General features: G+C 42.2%; 1 protein-coding gene across 1 annotated transcript in view; it reads right to left on the bottom strand.

Annotated features, from left to right (window-relative positions):
• plekhg4 (pleckstrin homology domain containing, family G (with RhoGef domain) member 4) overlaps positions 1-27,326 on the bottom strand; it is a 108,565-nt gene extending 81,239 nt beyond the window's left edge. The window contains exons 1-7 of the mRNA XM_078401526.1: positions 27,033-27,326; positions 18,556-18,753; positions 15,720-18,065; positions 11,075-11,213; positions 9,144-9,267; positions 7,424-7,517; positions 6,660-6,746 (exon numbers count right to left, since the gene is read on the bottom strand). Of these exons, the coding sequence (XP_078257652.1) occupies positions 6,660-6,746; positions 7,424-7,517; positions 9,144-9,267; positions 11,075-11,213; positions 15,720-18,065; positions 18,556-18,753; positions 27,033-27,326 (3,282 nt within the window). The remainder of the gene's footprint in view (positions 1-6,659; positions 6,747-7,423; positions 7,518-9,143; positions 9,268-11,074; positions 11,214-15,719; positions 18,066-18,555; positions 18,754-27,032) is intronic.
• Positions 27,327-27,597: the final 271 nt, after the last annotated feature.

Genomic DNA, 27,597 nt, shown 5'->3' with positions numbered 1-27,597 from the left:
CTAACAAAGCGACAAACAAGGTGAGAGTTTTAGTAATATATGCAGATTACAAAGGATGAGGTTACGGAGTAGTTAGAGGTTCATGATAAAGGAGGCTGAAGTCAGCGTGGCTTTGTGAATGGGAGGTCTTGCCTAACAAATTTGCTGGAATTCTTTAAAGAAATAAATAGCAGGACAGACAAAGGAGAGGTAATAAATGTTGTTTACCTAGATTTTCAGAAAGCCTTTGATAAGGTGCCACATAGGAGGCTGTTAAGGCAGATACTAGCATGGATATCAGGTTGGCTGGTAGGCAGAAGGCAAAGACTGGCAATAAAGCCAGCTTTTTCTGGTTGGCTGCCGGTGACTAACGGAGTTCCGCAGGGCTCGGTGCTCTTCCCGTTATATATTAATGATCTGGACGAGGGGATTGAAGCCTTTGTGGCCAAGTTTGCGGATGATACGAAAATAGGTGGAGGATAGTGTAGAGAAAGCAGGGATTCTGCAGAAGGATTTGGACAGGTTGGGAGAGTGGGCATAGAAGGAGTGGCAGATGGAATATAGTGTAGCAAAATGTGGAGTCATACATTTTGATATTGGAATAAAGATGTAGATTATTTTATAAAGGGGGAGAGAATCCAGAAATCGGAGGTACAAAAGGACTTAGGAGTGCTGGTGCAAGATTCCCAAAACATTAATCTGCAAGTCGAATCAGTAGTAAAGAAAGCAAACGCAATCCTAGCATTTATTTCAAGAGTGCTTGTATACAAAAACAGGTATGTAATGCTAAGGATCTATCAGGCACTGGTCACAATATTGTGAGCAATTTTGGGCACCATATCTGAGGAAGGATGTACTGGCTCTGGAGAGGGTCCAGAGGAGGTTTACAAGAATGATCCCAGGATCTTTATATAATAGGATGCTTTATAATCAGATATAATTATAATCTACAGAACACAAGTCGTGGTCTGATCAACCACAGCTGGGTTGCCCGGGCGACGATGTCTGATGTTGAAAGACCCGAAACACCCAATGACCCCAGGTTACATCACTGATGATATGTTCAGGAGCATCAAGAGATGTATTTTATCAATCAATTAATCTACAGAATAACAAGTATAATGCGGGATATATTGTTTAACATGTTCCCCATATGTTAAACTAGACTGAATTAACATTGCTCTATTTTGTGGAACACTTGTTTGAGTTTTTGTTTATCCTTCACAGTGAATAAATATTTGTGGACAGTTTTATGCCAACGAGATTAAGAGAAATGTTGTGCTTTCTGGTGGGCAAATATTTGGGGGTTTGCTACTAAAGTGTATTTTTATATTGAAGGTACATGGTTTACCTGAGTTTTATTATGTTCATCTGTCTGCTAAGGACAATCTGCCTAATCATCCCTGAGGTATTGCTGGTTTTATGTTGTAGACCCATATCCATCCACAAACATAGAAACATAGAAAATAGGTGCAGGAGTAGGCCATTCGGCCCTTCGAGCCTGCACCGCCATTCAATATGATCATGGCTGATCATTCAGCTCAGTAGCCTGTACCTGCCTTCTCTCCATACCCTCTGATCCCTTTAGCAAAAAGGGCCACATCTAACTCCCTCTTAAATATAGCCAATGAACTGGCCTCAACTACCTTCTGTGGCAGAGAATTCCACAGACTCACCACTCTCGGTGTGAAGAAATGTTTTCTCATCTCGGTCCTAAAAGACTTCCCCCTTATCCTTAAGCCGTGACCCCTGGTTCTGGACTCCCCCAACATTGGGAACAATCTTCCCGCATCTAGCCTCTCCAACCCCTTAAGAATTTTATATGTTTCTATAAGATCCCCCCTCAGTCTTCTAAATTCCAGCGAGTACAAGCCCAGTCTATCTAGTCTTTCCTCATATGTAAGTCCCGCCATCCCAGGGATCAATCTGGTGAACCTTCTCTGTACTCCCTCTAAGGCAAGAACGTCTTTCCTCAGGTTAGGAGACCAAAACTGCACACAGTACTCCAGGTGCGGTCTCACCAAGGCCCTGTACAACTGCAGCAGAACCTCCCTGCTCCTAAACTCAAATCCTCTTGCTATGAATGCCAACATACCATTCGCTTTCTTCACTGCCTGCTGCACCTGCATGCTTGCTTTCAATGACTGGTACACCATGACACCCAGGTCACGTTGCATCTCCCCTTCTCCCAATCGGTCACCATTCAGGTAATACTCTGCTTTCCTGTTCTTGCCGCCAAAGTGGATAACCTCACATTTATCCACATTATATTGCATCTGCCATGCATTTGCCCACTCGCCTAATCTATCCAAGTCACTCTGCAGCCTCCTAGCATCCTCCTCGCAGCCAACACTGCCACCCAGCTTCGTGTCATCCGCAAACTTAGAGATGTTGCATTCAATTCCCTCGTCCAAATCATTAATATACACTGTAAATAACTGGGGTCCCAGCACTGAGCCTTGCGGTACCCCACTAGTCACTGCCTGCCATTCCGAAAAGGACCCGTTTATTCCTACTCTTTGCTTCCTGTCCGCCAACCAATTTTCTATCCACCTCAACACTGAACCCTCAATACCTTGTGCTTTAAGTTTGTACACCAATCTCCTATGTGGGACCTTGTCGAAGGCCTTCTGAAAGTCCAGATATAACACATCGACTGGTTCTCCCTTATCCACTCTACTAGTTACATCCTCGAAAAATTCTATAAGATTCGTCAGACATGATTTGCCTTTGGTAAATCCATGCTGACTTTGTCCGATGATTTCACCACTTTCCAAATGTAATGCTATCACATCTTTAATAACTGACTCTAGCATTTTCCCCATTACCGATGTTAGGCTAACTGGTCTATAATTCCCCGTTTTCTCTCTCCCTCCCTTTTTAAAAAGTGGGGTTACATTAGCTACCCTCCAGTCCTCAGGAACTACTCCAGAATCTAAAGAGTTTTGAAAAATTATCACTAATGCATCCACTATTTCTGAGGCTACTTCCTTAAGCACTCTGGGATGCAGCCTATCTGGTCCTGGGGATTTATCTGCCTTTAATCCATTTAATTTACCTAACACCACTTCCCGACTAACCTGGATTTCCCTCAGTTCCTCCATCTCTTTAGACCCCCGGTCCCCCGCTATTTCCGGCAGACGGTTTATGTCTTCCTTAGTGAAGACAGAACCAAAGTATTTGTTCAATTGGTCTGCCATCTCCTTGTTCCCTATGATCAATTCACCTGTTTCCGACTGCAAGGGACCTACATTTGCCTTAACTAATCTTTTTCTCTTGACATATCTATAAAAGCTTTTGCAGTCTGTTTTTATGTTCCTTGCCAGTTTTCCCTCATAATCTATTTTCCCTTTCCTAATTAAGCCCTTTGTCCTCCTCTGCTGGACTCTGAATTTCTCCCAGTCCTCTGGTATGCTACTTTTTCTGGCTAATCTGTATGCTTCATCTTTTGTTTTAATACTATCCTTGATTTTCCTTGTTAGCCACGGATGCACTACCTTTCCTGGTTTGTTCTTTTGCCAAACTGGGATGAACACTTGTTGTAGTTCATCCATGCGACCTTTAAATGCCTTCCATTGCATGTCCACCGTCAACCCTTTCAGCATCAATCGCCAGTCTATCTTGGACAATTCACGCCTCATACCCTCAAAGTTACCTTTCTTTAAGTTCAGAACACTTGTTTCTGTATCGACTTTGTCACTCTCCATCCTAATGAAGAACTCTACCATATTATGATCACTCTTGCCCAAGGGGCCTCGCACAACAAGACTGCTAACTAACCCTTCCTCATTACTCAATACACAGTCTAGAATGGCCTGTTCTCTCGTTGGTTCCTCGACATGTTGGTTTAGAAAACCATCTTTCAAACATTCCAAGAAATCCTCTACCTCAGCACCCCTGCCAGTTTGGTTCACCCAATCTATATGTAGATTGAAGTCTCTCATTATAACTGCTGCGCCTTTAGTGCATGCATTTCTAATTTCCTGCTTGATGCCATCCCCAACCTCCCTACTGCTGTTAGGTGGCCTGTACACAACTCCCACTAGCGTTTTCTGCCCCTTAGTGTTTCGTAGCTCTACCCATATCGATTCCACTTCCTCCAAGCTAATGTCCTTCCTTTCCACTGCTTTAATCTCCTCTCTAACCAGTAACGCTACCCCACCTCCTTTTCCTTTCTGTCTATCCCGCCTGAATATAGAATATCCCTGGATGTTGAGCTCCCAGCCTTGGTCACCCTGGAGCCATGTCTCTGTAATCCCAACTATATCATAATCATTAATAACTATCTCCACATTTAATTCATCCACCTTATTACGTATACTCCTTGCATTGAGACACAAAGCCTTCAGGCTTGTTTTTACAACTCTCTTACCCCTTGTACGATTATGTTGGAAAGTGGCCCTTTTTGATTTTTGCCCTGGATTTGTCTGCCTGCCACTTTTACTTTTCACCTTGCTACCTGTTGCTTCTACCCTCATTTTACACCCCTCTGTCTCTCTGCTCCAGCTCCCATCCCCCTGCCACATTAGTTTAAATCCTCCCCGACAGCACTAGCAAACACTCCCCCTAGGACATTGGTTCCATTCCAGCTCAGGTGCAGACCGTCCTGTTTGTACTGGTCCCACCTCTCCCAGAACTGGTTCCAATGTCCTAAAAATTTGAATCCCTCCCCCTTGCACCATTTTTCAAGCCACGTATTCATATGAAATATCCTCCTATTCCTACTCTGACTAGCACGTGGCACTGGTAGTAATCCAGAGATTATTACCTTTGAGGTCCTACTTTTTAGTTTATCTCCTAACTCTCTAAATTCACCTTGTAGGACCTCATCCCGTTTTTTACCTAAATCGTTGGTGCCAACGTGCACCACGACAACTGGCTGCTCACCCTCCCCCTTCAGAATGTCCTGCAGCCGCTCAGAGATATCCCTGACCCTTGCACCAGGGAGGCAACATACCATCCTGGAGTCTCGTTTGCGGCCGCAGAAATGCCTATCTATTCCCCTTACAATTGAATCCCCTATCACTATAGCCCTTCCACTCTTTTTCCTCCCCTCTTTTGCCGTAGAGCCACCCACGGTGCCATGAACTTGGCTGCTGCTGACTTAAATTAAATCTATGTTAATTCTGTTAACATAGCCTTCTCTCTCTGGCTTCAACTTTGTTGGCCTTCCTGTGATGAGAAACACAGGTGGGAAAATAAGGTGAAAGCTGGAGAAAGAATTCAATGAATGGCTGGAGGAGTCAGTGATAAGGATAGAAGCAGCTGGAGTTGATGTGGTGGAGTGGGGGATGGAGAAAGAACCAGGAATTTGGCTCCACATAAAAGTCAAGAGTGAAGTTCTGATGATCTTAGATGATAGGGAGCAGAGAAATGGATTTTCCACACTCCAATTCAACTAATTTTCCACACTCCATCTCAACGCAGAGTATTCTAGTTCCTGCACTCCCTTCCCAGTCACCCGGGGCTCTGGTTCCTGTACCCCATTTGAACTCGCTTTTTAAAAGTTACCTGGTTCATTGGAAAGTTTATTGTTATACTATTTAACAACTTACAAAAAGAAAATTATGTCAGGGTATTAATAGAAAGAACATTCAATAGTCTGGAAAATCTGCCATTCTGCCCAAAATTCTGAAAATGTCAGATCTACACAATCTTACTGTATTCTGATTCCTTTACTCGCACAGAATGAAAGAAGCAAAATGCCCATTAATTGTATCACCAAATTGGTGAGAGGGTGGGGGGTTGGCGGGGCAGCAATGGTTGTTTATCTGTAGTCGAAACTAAATAATCCATTCCATACCGCAGGAAAAGATTAGGACTTTGATTTGATTTCTAAATATTTATATTTCCCAATACTTAACTTGAAGATAGATAAGATAAAGAGCGGTGAACACGATTTAACATTGGAAGGGGAATATTAAAAAGCAAAAAACAACTAGTTCTCATATCAGTCAAGATTTGAACACTTTGAATGTAAGGTCAACATGGTTAAGTACAATCAGTATCAACTCATTTTTGAAGAACGCATAGCATGAAATCAGCAGTAACATCATGCGCACCAACAAGTTCATTCAAATAGAAATTCATGGTTGTATATAGGCAATGCTTACAGAACTGGAACAAAAGCCATAGAGATAGGTAGGAATCTTATTTAAACACGAGACAAAAAATCTAAATTTCAGGATTAGGAAGGAGAAGCCACAGTAGATCAAGGTCAGAGATGACAGACCTATTATTTATTAATAATTTCATTTTCAAGATTGGTTATTTTACATTTTCCTACATTTTATTTATGCTTATTATATTCTCCCCCCCCCCCCCCCCCGAAAAATATATGCATTTCATTAATTTAGTCCAGGTATTTAAACTATTGATGACTGAAACAAAGGTTAATACGTGTTTTTATTTCAGGCTCATTTAAAAAAACAGAACTTTTGGGACTTTTGGGACACAGGACTCCAAATGTGTTTGTCCATCAAAAAGGAGATACCAAATTTAATCTCAGTTTCCTGGTCTAGATCTTTAGCTCCATAGGTTAGGCCTCTTCAAGTACAGATCCAACTATTTGCAAAAGCGTTGTGGATTTTTGCTTCTACCACTCTTACTCTGGAGATCCAGACCCCTATACAAAACAAACATCGGACGTTATTTATTGATGGACATTTGATAATATTTACCTGCATGGAAGTTGGTTTCTCAAAACGGAATGCAATGTCCCTTTCAATGAGCAGCAAAGCAATATGTATAGAGTTAGGAATTGTGTCCTGTAAAGAAATATGAAACATATTCAATGCAATGTAGCTACTGTGCATTATAAAGTGCGTATTAATGCTTTATTTGAAAGCATTCCATAAAGGATTATGTATACTTCAGCACAAAAATTCAAGCTGACACTCTTATGGAATATAAAGTAAATAGCATGGCGCAAGAAGTGTCATCATCCAAATAGGATGTTATAGACCAAGTACTCTGGGGCATCCTGAAAGTAACATCAAAGGCACTACATGAATGCTTGTCTTTTAGATATTAAACAGATATACACTTGCTAAAAATGAATTGTTTAGCAAAGTTTCAAGTCGTTTCAATAATAGTGCAATGCTATGAATAATGTTTTACACATAAGACCATCCACAAACTAATGAGAAGAATTGTAAAATTAATTATACATATATGAGATTCATTGAGAACAAGATATGTTGACATTCGTACTACCTTTTACTGACATTAATAAAAACTTAATGAACTTAGATGATGTAATTCTTTTGAATAGCAAGATTAATTCACATTAGATGTTTTTAAAAACTGCTTGAGATATTCATATTACGTACTCCTTAACCTATGGCTAATCTGAATATTACAAGTAAACCAGAACAGTGAAATCAGTCTTGGATTTTGAAACTGTATACTTTGAAAGAGTTAAAAATTACAGCTTTAAAATCACCTGCAAAATATTGAATGCTTTAAATAATGCTGGTACAGGAGAACATCGCCGGGTGTCCACCAGAATAGTTAGTCCTGCACTCTGGAATTCTTGCCTATTATGTGCGGTAAAAACAACAGTAAATCACACCAAACTATTTGCCATATTAACAGATAACTTTTTAACAAGATTTAGTTTAGTTTAGATATACAGCATGGAAATAGGTCATTTGGTCCAATGAGTCCACGCCATTAATCGATCACCTATACAGTAGTACAAGTGTTACCCCACTTTCACATCCTGCACACTTTGGTCAATTTCCAGTGCTTCAATACTTTCTTTGGTTTAGTTTAGTTTAGAAATACAGTGTGGAAATAGGCCCTTTGGCCCACCGAGTCCGTGCTGATCAATTTAGGGGGGCAATTTACAGTAACCAATTAACCTACAAACCTGCACGTCTTTGGGATGTGGGAAGAAATCGGAGCACCCAGAGAAAATCCACGCGCGTACAGGGAGAAGGTACAAACACCGCACATACAGCACCGGGTCTCTGGCGCTGTGAGGGAACGGCTCTACCACTGTGCCGTCCACAGGTAACTGGCACAATATAATGACTATTTCTAGACTTTCCATAATTTCACACAACCATTCTGAAATGGTCCAAATAATATGCATCAATATAAAATTAATGAATAATAGATATACAATTTCTTAGAGAGTGTTGAGTAGAAAAACAATCTGACACAGATTTAGTGGTTTTGTTTCAAAAGGGCAAAACTTTATGAGAGAGCAATTGACTCCTCAGTAAAAACAAAAAGCTGAAGGAACTCAGCAGGACAGGTAGCATTGTGGAGGGAAATGGAGAGACAATGTTTCAGATTGGAACCCTTTTCAGACTGATGCTGCTTTCACCAGTCTGAAGAAGGGTCTCAACGTGATATATTATCTGTCCCATTCCTCCAGAGATGCTGTCTGGCCTGCTGAATTCCTCCTGCACTTTCCTGCACCTCAAGATTCCAGCTTCTGCAGTTACTTGTGCCTCTCATTCTGCAGTACATTTTCGAAAATGTCATTTCACTGTGCAATCAAAACAGAACTTTCTGGATACTGTAATGAACAAATGCTAAGTTTCTGTTACGATTCTTGCTAAAGTTGAAGTACACAACTTTTTCTCACTGCATTTATTTGCTGTTCAAATAAACTCAATAATACTATTGCAAAACATATAAAATTATGATGATTGAAATTAATACTGTATATTTGAATCAAATATGTATTGTACAATTCAGATCAGCAACAATACTTGCAACATGACAGCTACATAGAAAGTTCACTTTATTTTAGATTCACATCATCATTCAGAACATTTAACAGAACAAGCACACCATGACATTTAAGACAAACTGATTTTCATTTGTTGTCAAAATTAATGTATATATCCAAAGCATCTATGTTTGATGGAATCAAAGTTCAAAAGAATTGCACCCCTCATATGATTAAAATTGTGTCAATTACTAAGAGTTTGATTAGCTTCGCTGAAGGCTGACATCTCCACGTGGTTAATCAATTGTCTCTTCATATTTTCAGCCACATTCTTGGTGTACCTTCCTCTCCCTCCATTTTTTCCCACGTTTTTCTGTTATAGTACAGTTAAATAAATAACGTACCTTTCATTATATAACTTAGACTATAAAAGACATCACCATGCATTCTATTAATGCAGTGAAATGACATGGAATACCTGAGAATGCTATAAAAGTAGATAAGGAGACGCACAAGTTCAGGGATGTTGCAGTGTGGGTTCAACCAGATTGTGTTCCTTGTTGTTATTATCACCACAGCATGTCCAGATCTGTCTCTGGTGCCTGCAACAAAATAAAACCATGTAATTACTTTAAATCCTTTAACCAGTATACAAAGGAGTTGACAATTATCTCAATTTTACCAGAATGCTGCCTGGATAAGAGGGCATTAACAAGGAAACAAACATCAATTACTCTTTCTGGAGCACAGAGGTTGAGAGGTGACCTGAAAGGAATGTATAAAATTAAAGGAGACAATAGAGTTGTTACTGAGAACTGATTTCCCAGGGTGGAAATGACAACGACTAGGCAGCAAGCTTTAAGGTCATCCGTGGAAAGTACAAAGGAGATGTGTGGAACACAGAGAGTGATAGGTGTTTGGAACGTGCTGCCAGGGGTGGTATTGGTAGCAGACACAACACGGTCTACCCTCGTCATTGTGCACGTCTTTATAACGGATTTCGGTTGTAGCGGGGAGCGTGCCCCCACAGTAGTCAGACGCCGCTGTCTCTTTAAGAACACAGGCTGTTAGTTGCACTGCGGGAAGCCATAGAAATTGTTCAGCAATTGCTTCGATCAACACTTATGCAATGACAATCTATTAAACAATGTAACTGACAGCCTTTAGTATGTTTGGCTTGCAGTAACAAAAATACATTTTTAGCTGTTAAAAAAAAGCTTTGTATTTGAAAACAACTCGTTGTTTCAGGGAGTGACCGACCGTTAGATGGTTGGAGCGAATCCCTTACTTGGTTTTAGTGGACAAGTGGCATTAATGGACACCTTTCCCCTCCATAGCCCGTTATAATCAGGGTTATCTGTAGTGCTGTTTAAAAGGTTTTAGATAGGCACTGATATATGCAGGACATGGAGAAATATGGATCCTGTGCAAGCTAAGGACATTAGTTTAACTTGGCATCATGCAAAGGCACTGTGGACTGAAGGGCCTGTTTGTCTGATGTATTGTTCTATGTTCAATTTTGTTCTAAAGAATTACAGTGTGCCATACAATCCTCACATAATTTCAAAGTGAAATTGTGATATTATAAACAATGGTTAAAAGTGAGCATTTGCAATGATAACAGATTGGAATAAATGTGATCTCTTAACTACTTTCTTTATCTAAGAAGACCTAAAGAACAAGCTAAAGAAAATGTATTTAAGTGAAAAAACAAATGGCATTTATGTGGGTGTGAAAAAGAACAAGGGAGTTAGAGGGAAAACCACAAGGGCAATAAGCTAAACAGCGGGGTGAGTGCACAGGGATGCCACGTGCATACTTAGCTTGGGATTTCCAAATGCAAGGATACCCTTCCAGGAATTGTGAGGGATGAAGATAAAGGTGAAAGATGTCATGCATTTCCTCATTTTCTGTGATAGCTTCAGTCATACAATACGGAAACATGCCCGTCAGCCCAATTCATCCATGCTGACCAAGATGCCCCATCTTCACTAGTCCCATCTGCCTGTGTTTGCCCCATTTCCCTACAAATCTGATGATATTTTATGAACCACTTCCAACAATGTACATTATTGAAAAGCTAAAAAGTGAGAAAAACAGCTACATTGTTACTGCTTTGATTACTTTTCAAAAGCTAATCACTATAACAAAGTTATTGTAAACATTCCAAAGATAAAACGCAAAACAAAAATAGTTGAGGTAAATACACATTCGGCTCTGAGACAGATATGTTTCTGAGACATGAGACTTCACACAGAATGCAGACCAAAAGGACATGTGTCATCAAAATACTGAAATGCAAAATGTACCATTGTACAGGCACACCAATGTGTGCAGCCTTGGTTAAAGACTCTGCAGCAATTGAACAACTGCTGAAGTTGTGTGGATTTATTATTATTAGGTACCTACCGCTCAAATAAGCTACCCCGGAGTTCAGAACATCAAAGTTGATTTCAACTGACAGTGTCGGTAGATTGGATTTTAGGACTAAGGGCGATGAGGTTTTCTGTTGTTGAACTGGCAGCGGTTCCAGCCTGTTCCCATTGCACTGTGTAATTGGTGAGATTTTTGGTGGTTCATCTGTTAGATTGATATTATCTTCTTCCACGCTTTTTTTTACTGTCTCTAATGTGTCATGTGCTATTGAGACAATTCCTGGAGGACAAGGAAAATTAAAACTGGATAAATCCTACATTGAGAAATGCACTCTCATCAAATACAGGTGCTCCTCAACTTACGATGGGGTTACTTTCCGAGAAACCCATCAGAACCCGAAAATATCGTAAGTCGAAATGAATCGAAGCATCGTAAGGCAGGGAGCACCTACACAGAGCCCTCAAAGGAAATAAAATAACATTGTATCAAGAGTTGATATGCCGAAGCAGAAGTGCCAAACAATTACATCATGATGGCACTTGGCATGGTGACTTTCAATATGTTATTTATTCATAACTAGAAGGACGTGGACCCATTGGGTCCAAATCTCTCCTGCGGGTCTGACAGCCCTCCGTGCAAACCTCTCCTGTGGCCAACAGCAGGATAGCTTTCCTCACCCCCCACCCCCATTGGCCGCCACTCCCATCACTCGTGTGGGTCCCACCCCCTCCGAGCGGTAACCCTCCCCAACTGCGCACGCACGGATGCGGTGCCATCTTACGTTAGTATTAAAGTTTAAAAAGTGCTTTTTAAATCTCTCCTGCGGGCCCAGCAACCCTCCGTGCAAACCTCTCCTACGACCGTGGCAGCCCCCCGTGCAAACCTCTCCTGCGACCGTGGCAACCCCCGTTGGGTGCAAGCCTCTCCTGCGACCGTGACAGCCCCCGTTGGGTGCAAACCTCTCCTGCGACCGTGGCAGCCCCCCGTGCAAACCTGCGACCGTGGCAGCCCCCCGTGCAAACCTCTCCTGCGACCGTGGCAACCCCCGTTGGGTGCAAGCCTCTCCTGCGACCGTGACAGCCCCCGTTGGATGCAAACCTCTCCTGCGACCGTGGCAGCCCCCCGTGCAAACCTCTCCTGCGACTGTGGCAACCCTCCCGTGCAAGCCTCTCCTGCGACCGTGGCAGCCCCCCGTGCAAGCCTCTCCTGCGACCGTGGCAGCCCCCGTTGGGTGCAAGCCTCTCCTGCGACCGTGGCAACCCTCCCATGCAAGCCTCTCCTGTGACCGTGACAGCCCCCGTTGGGTGCAAGCCTCTCCTGCGACCGTGGCAACCCTCCCGTGCAAGCCTCTCCTGCGACCGTGACAGCCCCAGTTGGGTGCAAGCCTCTCCTGCGACCGTGACAGCCCCCGTTGGGTGCAAACCTCTCCTGCGACCGTGGCAGCCCCCCGTGCAAACCTCTCCTGCGACCGTGGCAACCCTCCCGTGCAAGCCTCTCCTGCGACCGTGACAGCCCCCGTTGGGTGCAAGCCTCTCCTGCGGGCGCGGCAACCCTCCCCAACTGACGACCCGTGGACCCGTTGGCAGCTGGAGAGTGTCCCCCAGGGCCGTGGGCGGGTGAGGGGGAACAGGAAAGGGGAGAGGGAGCCACTCCACTCGGCCCCGGGCAGGCATCGCATCGGCCAGAGTGAGCCATGGAGCCATTGAGTGGAAACCTCTCCTGCAGCGGGAGCTCAGCTGCGACAGCCATCTTGTTTGACCCTCTGAATTCATTCTCTGAATGCATTCAAGAGAGAGCTAGATAGAGCTCTTAAGGATAGCGGAGTCAGGAGGTATGGGGAGAAGGCAGGAACGGGGTACTGATTAAGAATGATCAGCCATGATCACATTGAATGGCGGTGCTGGCTCGAAGGGCCGAATGGGGGGGGGGGGAGAGAGAGAGGGGGGTAGAGGGAGTAGCGGGTGAGAGCAGGAGCACGGGGAGGGTGTCAGGGGGTCTGGTGAAGGAGCGCTGCCACTTGCGGGGAGAGCTCTCTCCCCTCTCTCTCCCCCCCCACTCTCTCTTCCCCCCCCCACTCTCTCTTCCCCCCCCCCCCACTCTCTCTTCCCCCCAACTCTCTCTCTCTCTCCCCCCCCCTCTCTCTCTCTCTCCCAGTGGTGGTCACTGTATTATTTCTGTTTTATAAATAATTGTATATCTACGGTATACATATATTCCAATATTTCAAGCTTTTAAAAATCGAATATTATTTGTTGCCATATAAACCTAATGTAAACTAACCTAATCTAATCTAACCTAGTTTAACCTTTCCTAATCTAATCTAACGTAACCTAGTCTAAACTTTTTTGAGTTCATTAAATTTATAAAACTCACACTTCTTTATTTTTTCCTACTCTCGTTTCCAAAGAACTTTGGCAAAACTGTGCCAAATATATAATGTGGCCTTCATGCTGAAAGGTTTGGAGGCTCCTGGTCTAGAGGAAGGATCTTGACCTAAAATGACAACTGTAATCTTTACAATCTGACAATCTTTAGCAACTACCACCCTTTGTGTGAAAAAGCTACCCCTCAGATTCCTATTAAATCTTTCCCCCCTCACCTTAAATCTATGTCCTCTGGATCTCAATTCCCCTGCTTTGGGCAATAGACTCTGTGCGTCTACCCAATCTATTCATCTCATGATTTTGTACATCTCTATAAGATCACCCCTCATTCTCCTGCGCTCCAAAGAATAGAGCCGTAGCTTGCTCATCCACTCCCAATAGCCTAGGCCTTAGTGTCCTGGCTACATCCTCGTAAATCTTCTCTATACTCTTGAGCTTGACAACATCTTTCCTATAACATGATGCCCAAAACTGAACATATTACTCTAAATGCGGTTTCACCAACATCTTATACAACTGCAACGTGACATCCCAACATCTGTACTCAATGCTCTGACTGATGAAGGCCAATGTGCCAAAAGCCTTTTTGACTAACCTATTTAGCTGTGATGCCACTGTCAACGAACTATGTACCTGGGAGTGTTTTGATTGGCAGATGCGTGGACAAAGGCCAGAGATGTGAAGACAAAAGGCTGTGAGATAAGGAAGGAGAGTAGAGGCACGAAATGTGGTCAGAGTAAGGGATATGGGTGAAAGGGGTGGGGGAAGGGGAACAAACGGTGGTTATTGGTTAGTTACCAGCATCTGCAATTATTTTACCCATTCCTTCTCTCCAAGATGCTGCGTGACCTGCTGAGTTACTCCAGCATATTGTGATACCTTTGGTTAGTTACCTAGAGTTGAATTCTCCAATCCGAGATCCCTCTGCTCTACAACACACAGTTCTCTGTATTAAATTCCATCAACCATTCCTTAGCCCTCCTGCCAACCTACTCAACTGATCAAGATCCTGCTGCAATTTTTGACAACCAATATTCCATCCAGTTTCGACTCTAAGTCTTCCTTTCCTATAATAATGGAACACCATATGCACAGTTCCAACTGAATTCTACCAGAAACCTAAAGCTATAATGGTTCAGCTTTTCACATCAATACCAAATTGTACGGCCAAAGAGCTCATCATTAACATTTCAAAACTGGCAATTCACATCACCCAGAATGGGTGGACAAAGCCTGGTAGGTGATAGATTGATACAGTTGAGGAAGGGTTTTAATTGGCAGATGCGTGGACAAAGGCCAGAGATGTGAAGACAAAAGGCTGTGAGATAAGAAAGGAGAGCAGAGGCATGAAATGTGAAGTCAGAGGAAGGGATATGGGTGAAAGGGGTGGGGGAAGGGGAACAAACTGGTGGTTAGTTACCTAAAGGGCGGCACGGTAGCGCAGCGGTAGAGTTGCTGCTTTACAGCGAATGCAGCGCCGGAGACTCAGGTTCGACCCTGACTACGGGTGCTGCACTGTAAGGAGTTTGTACGTTCTCCCCGTGACCTGCGTGGGTTTTCTCCGAGATCTTCGGTTTCCTCCCACACTCCAAAGACGTACAGGTATGTAGGTTAATTGGCTGGGTAAATGTAAAAATTGTCCCTAGTGGGTGTAGGATAGTGTTAATGTACGGGGATCGCTGGGCGGCACGGACTTGGAGGGCCGAAAAGGCCTGTTTCCGGCTGTATAGATATGATATGATATGATATGATATGATAAAGTTCAATTCTCCAATTTCAGGTAACTAACCAATAATTACCCATTTCCATAGCCCCGTCACCTTCCACATATATCTCTTCCTCTGACTTCACTTTTCACACCTCACCTCTTCTTATTTCACAGCTTTTTGTCTTCTTACCATCTCTGGCTGTTGTCTGCCCATCAAAGCTCCCCTCACCTGTATCCACGTATCACTTGCCAGGCTTTTTCCACCCCACCTCGCTTCCAGCTTTCTCCCCTATTACAATCAGTGTAAAGAAGTGTTCTGACCCAAAACATCACCTATCCATGTTCTTCAGAAATGCTGCCTGACTCGCTGAGTTACGGCGGCACTTTGTGTCTGAAATTAAATATATATCCTACCTTCCAGTTTATTTTCAATTAGACGGTCTCCTTGTTTTTCAACATCTTCTGAAGTTTCCTTTTCTGAGGGAGCAGTGTGTTTGATTGAATCTTGCCTGTGTGTTTTATCAGTAAGGTGTAGGTTTTCATTTTGTTCTTCATTTGCAGAAGTTGATTCATGCTCTTCAATTACCATTCCACTTGCATGAGCAATGCTGGACTCAATTGTTCCCACATATGACCAGTACTCTCCAACAGTAGAATATTGTTTACATTTACCTTCTTTTACAATGTTGAATTCTGATGTATTCGGCACAGTGCTCTCCTTTTCCAAAACATGTAAAGATAGATTTTTAGTGTCTTGTGATTGTTGCTCTTCTTCAGGTAGCATTACATTACAGTTCCCTGTCTTCAAATCTTCAACGTCAATGTGTTTTTGTTTGCTAAATTCACTCTGTAAGTAATTTCCATTTCCATGTTCCACATGTTCAGACTTCTGATGCAATGCATCTTGAAACTGCTGACTAGTTTGTTCTTTGATAACAGAACATTTGTGCAATTGTACATTTTCCTCTGTCTGAGAGACGTGATCTCTCTCTAAATGTGTCATACATTCAGTTTTGTGTATTTCTGCACACCCAATGTGCTCTGATAAATATGGCTGCACATGGGTGGCAAATCTAGATTTTAATTCTTTATTCATAAATGTAACATCAGTGCCATCAATCAGTTTGGGAATTGTAGATTCACCATCTTTAATCAAATAATCAACTTTCATCACATTATGTTTTCTGTTGTCCTTTGAAGAAGTTGTATATTCAACAACTGCAAAGTCTTCACATAAATTAGAGTCAATAGTGCTTTCAGAATATAAGAACTGAGCTGAAGAGATTCTGCCGCTATCCAGTTGAGTATCAGCAAATGTATGAACAAAATACTCTGCTGGTTGAGATGTTATTTTAATAAATTGCTCTCTTTGGGTAATATTCTGACCATTAAATTGTACATGTCCAAAAAACTCAGATTGCTGGGTTATTGAGTTTTTTTGTTCTAAGTTTTTAGCTGATAGCTGCATGTGCTTTGATGGTGTGTTAACAGCAATATTTACAAGTTCTTCAGTGTTAGCTACTTTAGAGTCAATCAACTGATTTAAAAATTCATCTGAATTAATAAATACTGTTGAAGGCCCATCCCATTCTCCAACTCGTGTGAACTGACAGTGGGTAAATTCCGTTAAATTTAATTTGGGCATATTTTGTATTTGTTTATGCAATTTATCTTCTCCACAAATGTCTCCACATGTTTTCAACTCAATTATATTCCTATTGCATGGTATACATAATGCATCCCCAGAAGAATCGTGAATTTGTCCATCTTGCAAATCTTCTGCAGAAGTCTGTGTCTGGCTACAGACCAATGATTGTAAAAGTCTGCTGCTTAAGTTTTCCTCCATGCTTTTTGTGGTCTGACTAAATAACATCTGCATTTCTCCACAACAAAAATTAATCTGCTGTTGCATTTTGTTTTGGTTAGGATCAGTTTCTATTGGTGATGACAGGTCTACTTTTGTAAATTCTTTATTTTTACCACTATTACAAGTCTGGTCATGAGGTGGCATTCTCTTTTCCATCGTATCTGCAATTGACTGATGCTTCAGCGTCTCACTGTCACCGAGATCATTAAATGGGTCGTGTATTATTTCTAAATTGGGCCAAGTTACATTTGAATATGTCTCCTTATAATTTAAACAAGTTGATTCCTTGTTGCAAGTGCTGATATTCAAGGTTTCCAAAGGAGTCACTTCTGATGACCTATTAGTCCTTGATGCATATTGGTATTTTGAATTTGAACTGCTTGTTTGTGATAACAAATCACTTTCATTTACTGAAAATTGATTAATTTCTACATATTCTCCTTCAAGTTCTCTTAAAGATGTAGCTCTGGAATTAACTAAACAATCAGGAGGATTACTTAAAGAATGATGTAAAAACTTTTCAAGATTAATTTGCTGGGTCTTCAGTATATTTTCTTTCGTAAATAGATTTTGATTTGTTTCAGAAGGGTTTTCTGCTACTCCACTGTAATCCTTGATTTGTATATTGTTGGGATTGCTGCCAACAACTTCTTGATCCACAATCCAGTTTTCTGATGATGTGTTTCCTGTCATTTTTGGTTTATCAATAAATTCTGGATTGACTACCTTTTCCCAAGGTGCTCGCAGGATAGTGCTATCAGTGGATAACAGGCAATTTTGCAAAGCGGTTCCCATCCGTCCCTCGTTAATATTGTCCAACCATTCCATCGTGAAGATAGAAGTATAAGAGACCTCTGGAATTAATATTTCCTCGATGTTGGCACCATTCGTTGCAAGGCATTTTAATACAATACGTGGTGCCTTTTTCAAATTGGGAATGACTTGAAGGTAGAAATCACCAGGTTGTAAAGTTTGCGAATCAAGTGCAGAGAGCTGTATTACAATTTTTTCAGAGATGCATAAAGGCCAACCTTCATAACGGAATAGTAATCCACAATATTGAAACTGTTAACATAGAAGACTCTTGTTAAAAAGTTGCCCATGGAGCTAAAACAACTAATGCATATTCAACAGTTCATTACCAAAACTAGATTATTAATAGTTTATTAATAGTTTAGCTTAGAAGTCCTAACATCTCTATTATGTAGAGGTGTACCTTCCATTGACATAAATTACAAATAGCTGTCGCAAAGAACTGAAAAATTCTTTGTCCATGTGCTGCACTTTGCCTTTCACTACCAAGAGAAACAAGAAGCTGTTGGACTTTATTCTCACAACTGTACGATCACTCCTCTTCCTCTTTCTTTACATTTCCAGCACATCAAAGCAAGTTCAAGATTTCTCACATACCCGAATTAGAAACTTTCTTCGGTCATTCACCTATCACCCCTTAAGCCTTCTCCAGGTTAATATTGTCCAAAGGCCCAACCTGTGGTACAGTTATTCTCAACCATCTCCTCCAAAATCCACCAACTACACTAAAACATTTACTTACACAAGCGTCTTGTTGAATGCACTGCAGAATGTGTTTCACAGGGACAAGGAAATCAATAAGGTAGCACAATCCATCACCGTAGTACGTTTTCTCCACTACATCAAAAACCTGACAGAGAACAGTGGATGCTGTAGCCTCAAATGGGGGATAGAGTGTTGATAGAGTATTCTGGATACACGTATCCAAGGATTCAGAATCCTGCCAAAAGACAAACATAATTATTCAGTAACTATGTACAGTTTCCTCCCTTGCAAGTTACACACATTGTGATTCTAATCAACCTTTAAGTATTCTGACAAGTTAACCACTTTCAATGAAAAAATAATTTATTTGATGTCCACAACTATAAATAGATTTCATGTTGTAATTTGTCCCCAACTGAATTTCAAACATTGAATTAAGTCTGAAGATGGGCCCTGGACCAAAACATCCTTTGTCCATTCCCTGTCCAGATGAGTTGCTCAAGCACTATGTATTTTGCTCAAAATTCCAGCATCTGCAATTTCTTGTGTCTCCGAGGAAAACTCCACTTATGCCATAAAAATCTGATGGAGATTTCCTCCCACAGATGCTGTCTGACCCGGTGAGTTCCTCCAGCAGTTTGTTTTTATGCAGAAAATTTCAGCATCTGCAATTTCTTATGTCTCCTCTCTTGCCTTGCATAACACCTGGTGCTCTTGAAATCCTGGACATTGCACTCCGTAAGATTGCAATGATAGCTCAAATAATTATGTACACAAATTCAAGTTTGAAAAGTTATGCAGAATGGACCACAACACCTGCTCTGTTTGAAAAACACAAAGTGCTGCAGTATCTCAGAACTCAAGTCTGAAGGGCCCTGACCCAAAACTTCACCTATCCATAGTCTCTAGAGGTGCATCAGACAGCATCTGACCCTGAGTCACGACAGCAATTTGTGTCTTCTTTTGTAAACTAGCATCGCCAGTTTCTACCTTTTCTGTTTAAAAAGATTTCTCATTATGTTTTCTACCTCAGACTACCAGGTACAGCTGCACAAAGGCTTGCATCAAATCCAATCAGGAAACAATGAGGTAGCTGGTTAATGAGGTTAAAAAGCTTCCATTCATTTACCTACTTATAGGAAAAAAGTTTTAATTTGATGGTAATTGATTTGAATGAGTATAATTCTCTTACTGAACCTCGAGTGTATCATGTTTCATCAGTGAAAGGAACAGCATGACCCATAGGGCTAAAAATCATTCATGAACAAATGTCATGCCACATTTTTTTCTCGTTCCTTGTTCATGGGATGCTGATATCACTAGTAATGCCTGCATTTACGGTCCATCCTAAACTCCCCCTGAAATGAATAAGCAATTAAGAGTCAACCAAAAGATGAATGTGGAGTCAGAATCTTGTCAGCATAGGGGGCATGTCACCCATTCCTTCTATCCAGAGATACTGCCTGAGTTACTCCAGCATTTTGTGTAAAACCTCATGTTGTCCATTTTCTGTATTCCATTTGACACATTCTTGCCCATGTTAACCATGTTCTTTTGCATATTGTATATCGATATATATAAAGCCTGGATTATGCCACAGTGAGGTCTGGAGCAAGTTGCCAGAGCATTTACAAGGCCCATAGCTTTTGCTATATCCTGTACCTTTAGCCATTTCTTGATATTGAAATAAATTGAATTGGCTGAAGACGGTTATTATCATGCTGGAGACCACTGGAGGAGGCTGACATGGATCATCCACTAAGAACTGACAGAAAGTCCCCAAAATCCCATGGGTTATTTTGGTAAAATGGGCCTTCCGGAGTAAAAACAGCAAGAAAGTCAGGAATGGAGCCCCATAGACTTTGATTGCGAAGCTAAAAGTTACCCATTTAATTCTGCTAGGTTGTGCTAGATTAACCCGGTAGGCTGATGCTCGGATTTATGATCCGTCCTCCTTAAATTCTGCTGATTTAACCTATTGAAGATTGTAATGCATAACATAATGCAAATGTTTACTTTTTCCTCCATATTCTTCTCACCATATCCAGTGCTTTAAAATAAAGACATAAAATACTATACCATAGTGGTATCCTTAATCAAGAATGATCATCAAATCCACAAAACTATTTTAATTTTACAGAATTAAGATAGATTAAGTGAGATTCAAATCAGTGATTCGATATCACAAATCCGTATTGGTTATTTACAATGTAAGTGGTGAAAAAACATATGAAATATTTTATGCTAATAGTGTAGGCAGAGTGCAAACTGTGATTAATATTTTTTTCTGGTCTTTGTGTGAATCTTTATTCTGTCCAAAGTGATGGCCGGTAAACACTTAATCTCAATCTGAAGAATCTCTTGACAGCATCGGATATATAAGATATGAAATAGGAACAGGAGTTGACCATTTGTGACCTGGAGCATGTCCTGCCATTCATCAGTTCTTAGTTGATAATCTACCTCAGTATCATTTTTTTGCACAACGTCCATATTCCTCAATTTCCTTATTTTCCAGGAATTTATTGAATTAACTGATCAATTCTTTGCCACAGAAGGCTATGGAAATACTCTTTTCTTCCAGAATGTTATATTCCAGAATGGTTGTTACAGAATTAAGAAAGCAAACACGACCTTTTCATTTAAGGCAAGAGAAAGCCTTGGGTAGGAAAAATGCTGGAATTTATTATAAAGAATGTGATATCAAGACAAGTATAAGAACTGAGCAGAGCCAATATGAAAGGAAAATCATGTTTACTTATCTGCTGTAGTTCTTTGAAATATGACTAGTAGAATAGATATAGGCAATCAGTGAATATGGTGTTTTTGGATTGTCAAAAGCCTTTGAATAGCTCCCCAAAAGGTTGGTGAACAAACATATAGAACTGGAGGAAATATACTTACAAGTTAGAGTTGATTAACAAAGAGAAACAAAGAATAGTAATAAAGGTGCCTTCTTGGGTTTGTGGGCCATGGCTAGTAGCATCTGTGGGTTTGTGAGCCATGGCTAGTAGCATCTGTGGGGCTGTGGGCCATGGCTAGTAGCATCTGTGGGTTTGTGGCCATGGCTAGTAGCATCTGTGGGGCTGTGAGCCATGGCTAGTAGCATCTGTGGGATTGTGGGCCATGGCTAGTAGCATCTGTGGGGCTGTGGGCCATGGCTAGTCGCATCTGTGGGGCTGTGGGCCATGGCTAGTCGCATCTGTGGGCCATGGCTAGTAGCATCTGTGGGGCTGTGGGCCATGGCTAGTAGCATCTGTGGGATTGTGGGCCATGGCTAGTAGCATCTGTGGGGCTGTGGACCATGGCTAGTAGCATCTGTGGGGCTGTGGACCATGGCTAGTAACATCTGTGGGTTTGTAGGCCATGGCTAGTAGCATCTGTGGGTTTGTAGGCCATGGCTAGTAGCATCTGTGGGGCTGTGGGCCATGGCTAGTCGCATCTGTGTTTGAGGCTTTGAGCCCTAACTATTCAAGAGTAAAGAGTGTTTGTCATATCCACCAGGATTAGAATATTGAAGTCCTTATATGCTGCAGCTTTACAGGCACATTAAACTCATCAACACAATAAATAAATATACAATAAATTATCAGTTATTCTAGATAGTGCAAGTCCATGATTGTGCAACCCTACCTTAATAATGCAAAGAAAATGGTATCTTAGTGGTGAGGTGGGTGGACACACTTATTAGTGAGGGAGTGTAGCAAATATTTATTAAGTTGGCATATGGAATGCTTCTATTTCTTAAGATCATCCATGTGGAACAAAATTTGAAGTGGCACTGAGAGCAGCAAGCCCACCATATGTATACTTGAATCGGTGGTTTCAATGTCCATCACAGACCTCCCAACATTTGATTTTACAAATTCAGAATTTTGATGTCCAAAATTCAGAATTTTACATCAAAATTCATAATATGGCGCATATTGCAAATTTTCAGCAAAAAAAGTATGCACGCCAAATGCGCGTGCGCGTTGCACTACATTCATATGTGAAAAACGATTATTATTTCCAACAGTCTGTAGTTCTTGGACTACATGTACAATGTCAGGCCTATCATGCGTATATTCTGCTATTTATGGAAAGGTTATTGAACAGAAATACTTTTTACAACACAAAGAAAAAATTGTTTTGTTTTGTTTTGTCTATTTTGCTTTTTCCTTACACAAAATGTATGACTAAGTTATGAAGAAAGAGTTTCATTTAAAAATGCACATACCTAATTTCATTGAAGACATACTTGCTCCAGTGGACTTCAACAGCAAATCACAATGGTCCATGGACCCCCACAACCCTACTACCCCCCCACTACCCTCCCCCCACCCCCTCCCCTCCACTCCCACTCTACCCCCACTCCCGACTCCCCCCCTACTCCCCTCCACCCTTTCCCCCTGACTGCCACCCTCCCCCCACTCCCGACCCACCTACCCCCTTTACCCCCACTCCCCTCCCCACCTTTCCCCCCACCTCCTCACCCCTCCCATCCTCCCCCACCCCCTCCCATCCCCAATCCCCTCACCCCCACTCCCCACCCCTCCCGTCCTCCCCCACCCCCACTCTCCCCTCCCTTCCTCCACCCCCCCACCCCCACTCCCCCCTCCTCTGCCCCCCTCCCCCGCACCCCATCCCCTCTCAATATCAACGGGCCTCGCACTAGGCCGCGAGGCGAGCACAGCGGCGAGGTGAGTTGTGGTCAGTGGCAAGGTGAGGCGAACCCAGCGAGGGGAGGCCAGCGGCGAGGGGAGGCCAGCGGCGAGGGGAGGCCAGCGGCAAGGTGAGACCGGGCCAGCGGCGAGGCGAGGCCGGGCCAGTGGCGAGGCGAGGCAGGGCCAGCGGCGAGGCGACGCCAGCGGTGAGGTGAGGCCGGGCCAGCGACGAGGCGAGGCTGGGCGAGGCCAGCAGCGTGAGGCGAGCGGCGGGGCGGGAGGCAGGACGAGCGGCGAGGCGTGTGTTTTGCGGAAAAATGTGAGGTGAAATCGGAATCGCGGAAATGAAATAAGAAAGCGGAAACTTTCCGCCAAATTCGGAAGGGTTGGGAGGTCTGCCATCAGCAAGAGTGATGGAGGAATATAGGTGCAGCTTGGTCCCTGGTAGGTGGTGAGCAAGACAAGAGATAAACATACACGGTTTTGCTCGTACCAAACTACCTGTGTCACAGGTTAGAATGATCAAAACATGATCCTTTTTTGAGATAAGTCCCACCTTTACACTGAGCACACCATCTTTCATGTTGTGTGGCTCGGTCACTGTAAAAAATATGTTCGAAAAGGATCTAGCAACTCAAAACTTGGTATCTATGGAGTCGTTATGAGCCATTACAAGCAGAACTGTATTCTACCACAGTTTGTAATTTGATGCCCTGGCATATCCCCCGCTCAAGCAAAGAGATCAAGAAGTACAGTAGGGTGGGCCAGGGGTAGCATCAGACTTACAAAAACCAAGGTTCCAAAATTTCAAAGCACAACTGAACTATTTACTAAACAGCATGGAATCTAATAATCAGATAAAAGGCCTGCAGCTCCAAAACCATCGAGGAAAAGTCAGAAACATTTTCAACCATATGTCTACAAAATGCTGGACTTATCCAGTTCAGCTAATTACCATCCAAACATTTTATTCTCCATCAAAGACAAGGTGAAAAGATGTGAAATCAACAATGTGACAAGTGGTCAATAATATCGCTCCCTGAATGTCTCTTTTATGCGTTACCAAAACTAATCAGTTCCAGACCACATCACAGCATTAGTCCAAACATACACCAAAAGACTGAGTCCAAAGGGAAGGTGAGTCTAGTCTCATAGTGCCATGGATTTTTATTTAAATCCACAAAATGTACTTGTAGGTGCAATACTTCAATCAACAAAAATGAACCTCTGACAGTGCGGATTTCTCTCAATCCCATCTAAATGTTATAGTTAGATTTCTGTAATGGGACTTGAATCCACAACTTTCTGACTGAGAGGTGAGAGTGCCACCAACGGAGCTGAAATTTAGCATAATAGTATGTATATGTGAAAGGGTCTTTCAAAAATTAATTGCCTTCATTATTGACAGCATAATACACTGCACAACATCTGGTAAACCTCATAATCAACATGAGGACCTTGTTGCGTAGATCGGGCAATACAAATTACTGAGCTCTAACAGCATAAAACACTCCTTTTTCCACTCATCAAAAGTTAGCTATATATTTTCTCTCATTCAAACATTTAATTACAGCCAAATAAAACTTCCCTCAAAGTACTTAATTATAGGTGGTTAGAAAGTGTTCCCTTTAAACATTTAATTACAGATGATATAAAACCCTTTGATCAGTGTCCATTACTTTCACATTTTCAAAACAACCAAGCTCCAAAGATGATACTTTGACACAGTAATTCTTTATGGGAAATGGACAACAAACTCAAAGAGTTAGTGTAAACATCCCAGTAAAAAAAATATCAATTAATACTGTTTACTTTACTACACCAAATAAAGGACTCAGTGCATCTTCTGTCACCCTGAATGCTGGTTCAAAAATAAATATGAATTTAATTAGATTTCTTGATAGGGTCAATCCCCATTTACTCAGTCTGAATAACTCCAAACAAGTTTGTTCCGTTAAGTGGAAAAATAAATAGGAGGGTAGGCCATTTATCAGACTGCAAATAGCAGAACCATTTAAAAATGCAGATGCTGGAATCTTGAGCAAAAAAAAAAAAAACTACAATGGGAACTCAGTGGGTCAGGCAGTTCTGGAGGAAAATTGACAGATGAAGTTTCACATTGGGTCCTTTCTTCAGTTACGGAATAAAGGGGGGGGGGGGAACCGAGGTAGGGGTGGTACAAAACCTGGTAAATGATGGGTGGATACAGGTGAGGTGGGTTAGGGCAAACAAGTAGAAGTGAAATGGAGACAAAAGGGTTGTAGATAAGGGAAGAGGTGAAATTTAAAGCCAGAGAGAGGGATATGGGTGGAATGCGATTGGGGTGGGGAGGGGTAAGAGTGGTGATGGGGAAGTTGAAGTAGGGAGGGGTGAGAGATGACCAGAAGGAGGAGAAAGGAACAGGGTTGGTGGGAGAAAGGTGTGTGCACCAGAGACAAGGGGGGCAAGGGTTTACTTGAAATTTGAGAACTCAATGTTCATGCCATTGAGTTATAGGCTACCAAAGTGCAATAAGAGGTGCTGTTCTTCCAGTTTGCATGTAGCCTCATTCTGGCAGTGGAGGAGGCCAAGGACAGAAAGGTTGGTTTGAGAAGGAAAGTTAAAATTAGCAGCAATTGAGAGCTCCAGCACATCTACACTTTGTTTAGCCATTGTAAAGGAGGCAACAATGGGAGCACCAAATGCAATAGACAAGGTTGAAAGAGGTGCACACGAACAGTTCAGGAAGAACCCTTAACAGCATTAACATGGGACTTTGGTGTCTGAGTCTATACGACCTGAAAGTAGGAACACAAGTATATAGAGTGCTAAAGAAGGCATATTTATTCTTGCCTGCATCAACCAGGCATTGAGTATAAGAGTCAGGGAGTCATGTTGCAGCTTCACAGGATTTGGCCTCGGTCACATTTGGAGTATTGCTTGCAGTTCGGGTCGCCCTAACTCCAGGAAGGATGTGCAGGCTTTGGAGAGGGTGCAGAAGAGGTTCACCATAATGCTGTCTGGATTAAGAGTATTAGCTCAAAAGAAAGGCTGGACAAACAAGCAAAATCAGGCCATTCTGCACATCGAATCTGCTCTGCTACTCGATCTGACCGATATATTTTTCCCTCTCAACCACATTCTCTTGCCTTCTCCCCGTAATCTTTGACACCCTTACTAATCAAGAACTTATCAATCACTGCTTTAAAATTACCTGATGACTTGGTCTCTGCTGCCATGTGTGCCAACAAATTCCATAGACTCACCACCCTCAGAGGAAAGAAATTCCTCCTCATCTCCATTCTAAAGGCACATCCTTTTATTTTGAGGCTGTGCTATCTGGTCCTAGACTCTCCCTCTACTGGAAATATCCCCTCCAAATTCACACTCTCTAGGAATTTCATTATTGAGTAAGTTCCAATGAGATCGACCCCATATCTTTCTAAACTCAGCGAGCATAGGCCCAAAGCCATCAAACAATCTTCATACGTAAACTCAATCATCTCTGAGATCATTCTCCTAAATCTCCTCCAGACCCTCTCCAGCAGAGAACATCCTTCCTCAAATTTAGGGCCCAAAACTGCTCACAATATTCCAATTGTCATCTGACCAGCGCCTTATAAAGCCTCAGGATTCCCTCCTTGCTTTTATGTTCTTGTCCTCTCGAATTGAATGCTAACATTGAATTTGCCTTTCTTGCTACTGGTAAAACCTGCAAATTAACATTTCGGGAATTCTGCACCAGCACTCCCAAGTCCCTTTGCACCTCTAATTTCTGAATCCTCTCCCCACTTAGAAAATAATCTACGCCTTTATTCCTTCTACCAAAGTGGATGACTGTACACTTTGCTACACTGTATTTAATTTGTCATTTCTTTGCCTACTTTACCAAACCTGTCCGAGTTTTTCTGCGGATTCCCTGCTTCCTCAACACTACACCTCCACCTATCTTCCTATCAGGCACAAACTTGGTCATAAAGCCATTAATTCCATCATCCAGATCATTGACATGTACCGAGAACAGTAGTGGACCCAACACCGACCCCTGCAATCCACTAGTCACTCGCAGCCAACCAGAAAAGGCCCCTTTATTCCCATTCCTTTGTCTTCTGCCAGTTAACCAATCTTCTATCCGTGCTCGTACCTTGCCTCTAATACCATGGGCTCCGATCATGTTTACCATTATTTCTCATAGAAAGTGTTGGGTGTTCGGAATACACTCCAAGATGTGGTGGTGGAGGCAGATGCAATAGTAGCATTTAAGAGGTTTTTAGATGGCAGATAGATATGCAGGGATTGGAGTGATATGGACCATGCCCTGGCAGAGGAGATTAATTTAACTTTACATCATATTCAGCACAGATATTATGGGCTGAAGGCTCTGTTCCTGTGCTGTATTCTATGTTCCGTATCACCTGGAAGGACTGTTGGTGTCCCTGAATGGAAGGGAGATA

Source organism: Rhinoraja longicauda, chromosome 6 (assembly GCF_053455715.1).
Source record: "Rhinoraja longicauda isolate Sanriku21f chromosome 6, sRhiLon1.1, whole genome shotgun sequence".
NCBI classification, from domain to species: domain Eukaryota; kingdom Metazoa; phylum Chordata; class Chondrichthyes; order Rajiformes; family Arhynchobatidae; genus Rhinoraja; species Rhinoraja longicauda.
The sequence above is the reverse complement of the archived record's forward strand: the minus strand, read 5'-3'. Positions and strand labels throughout refer to the sequence as shown.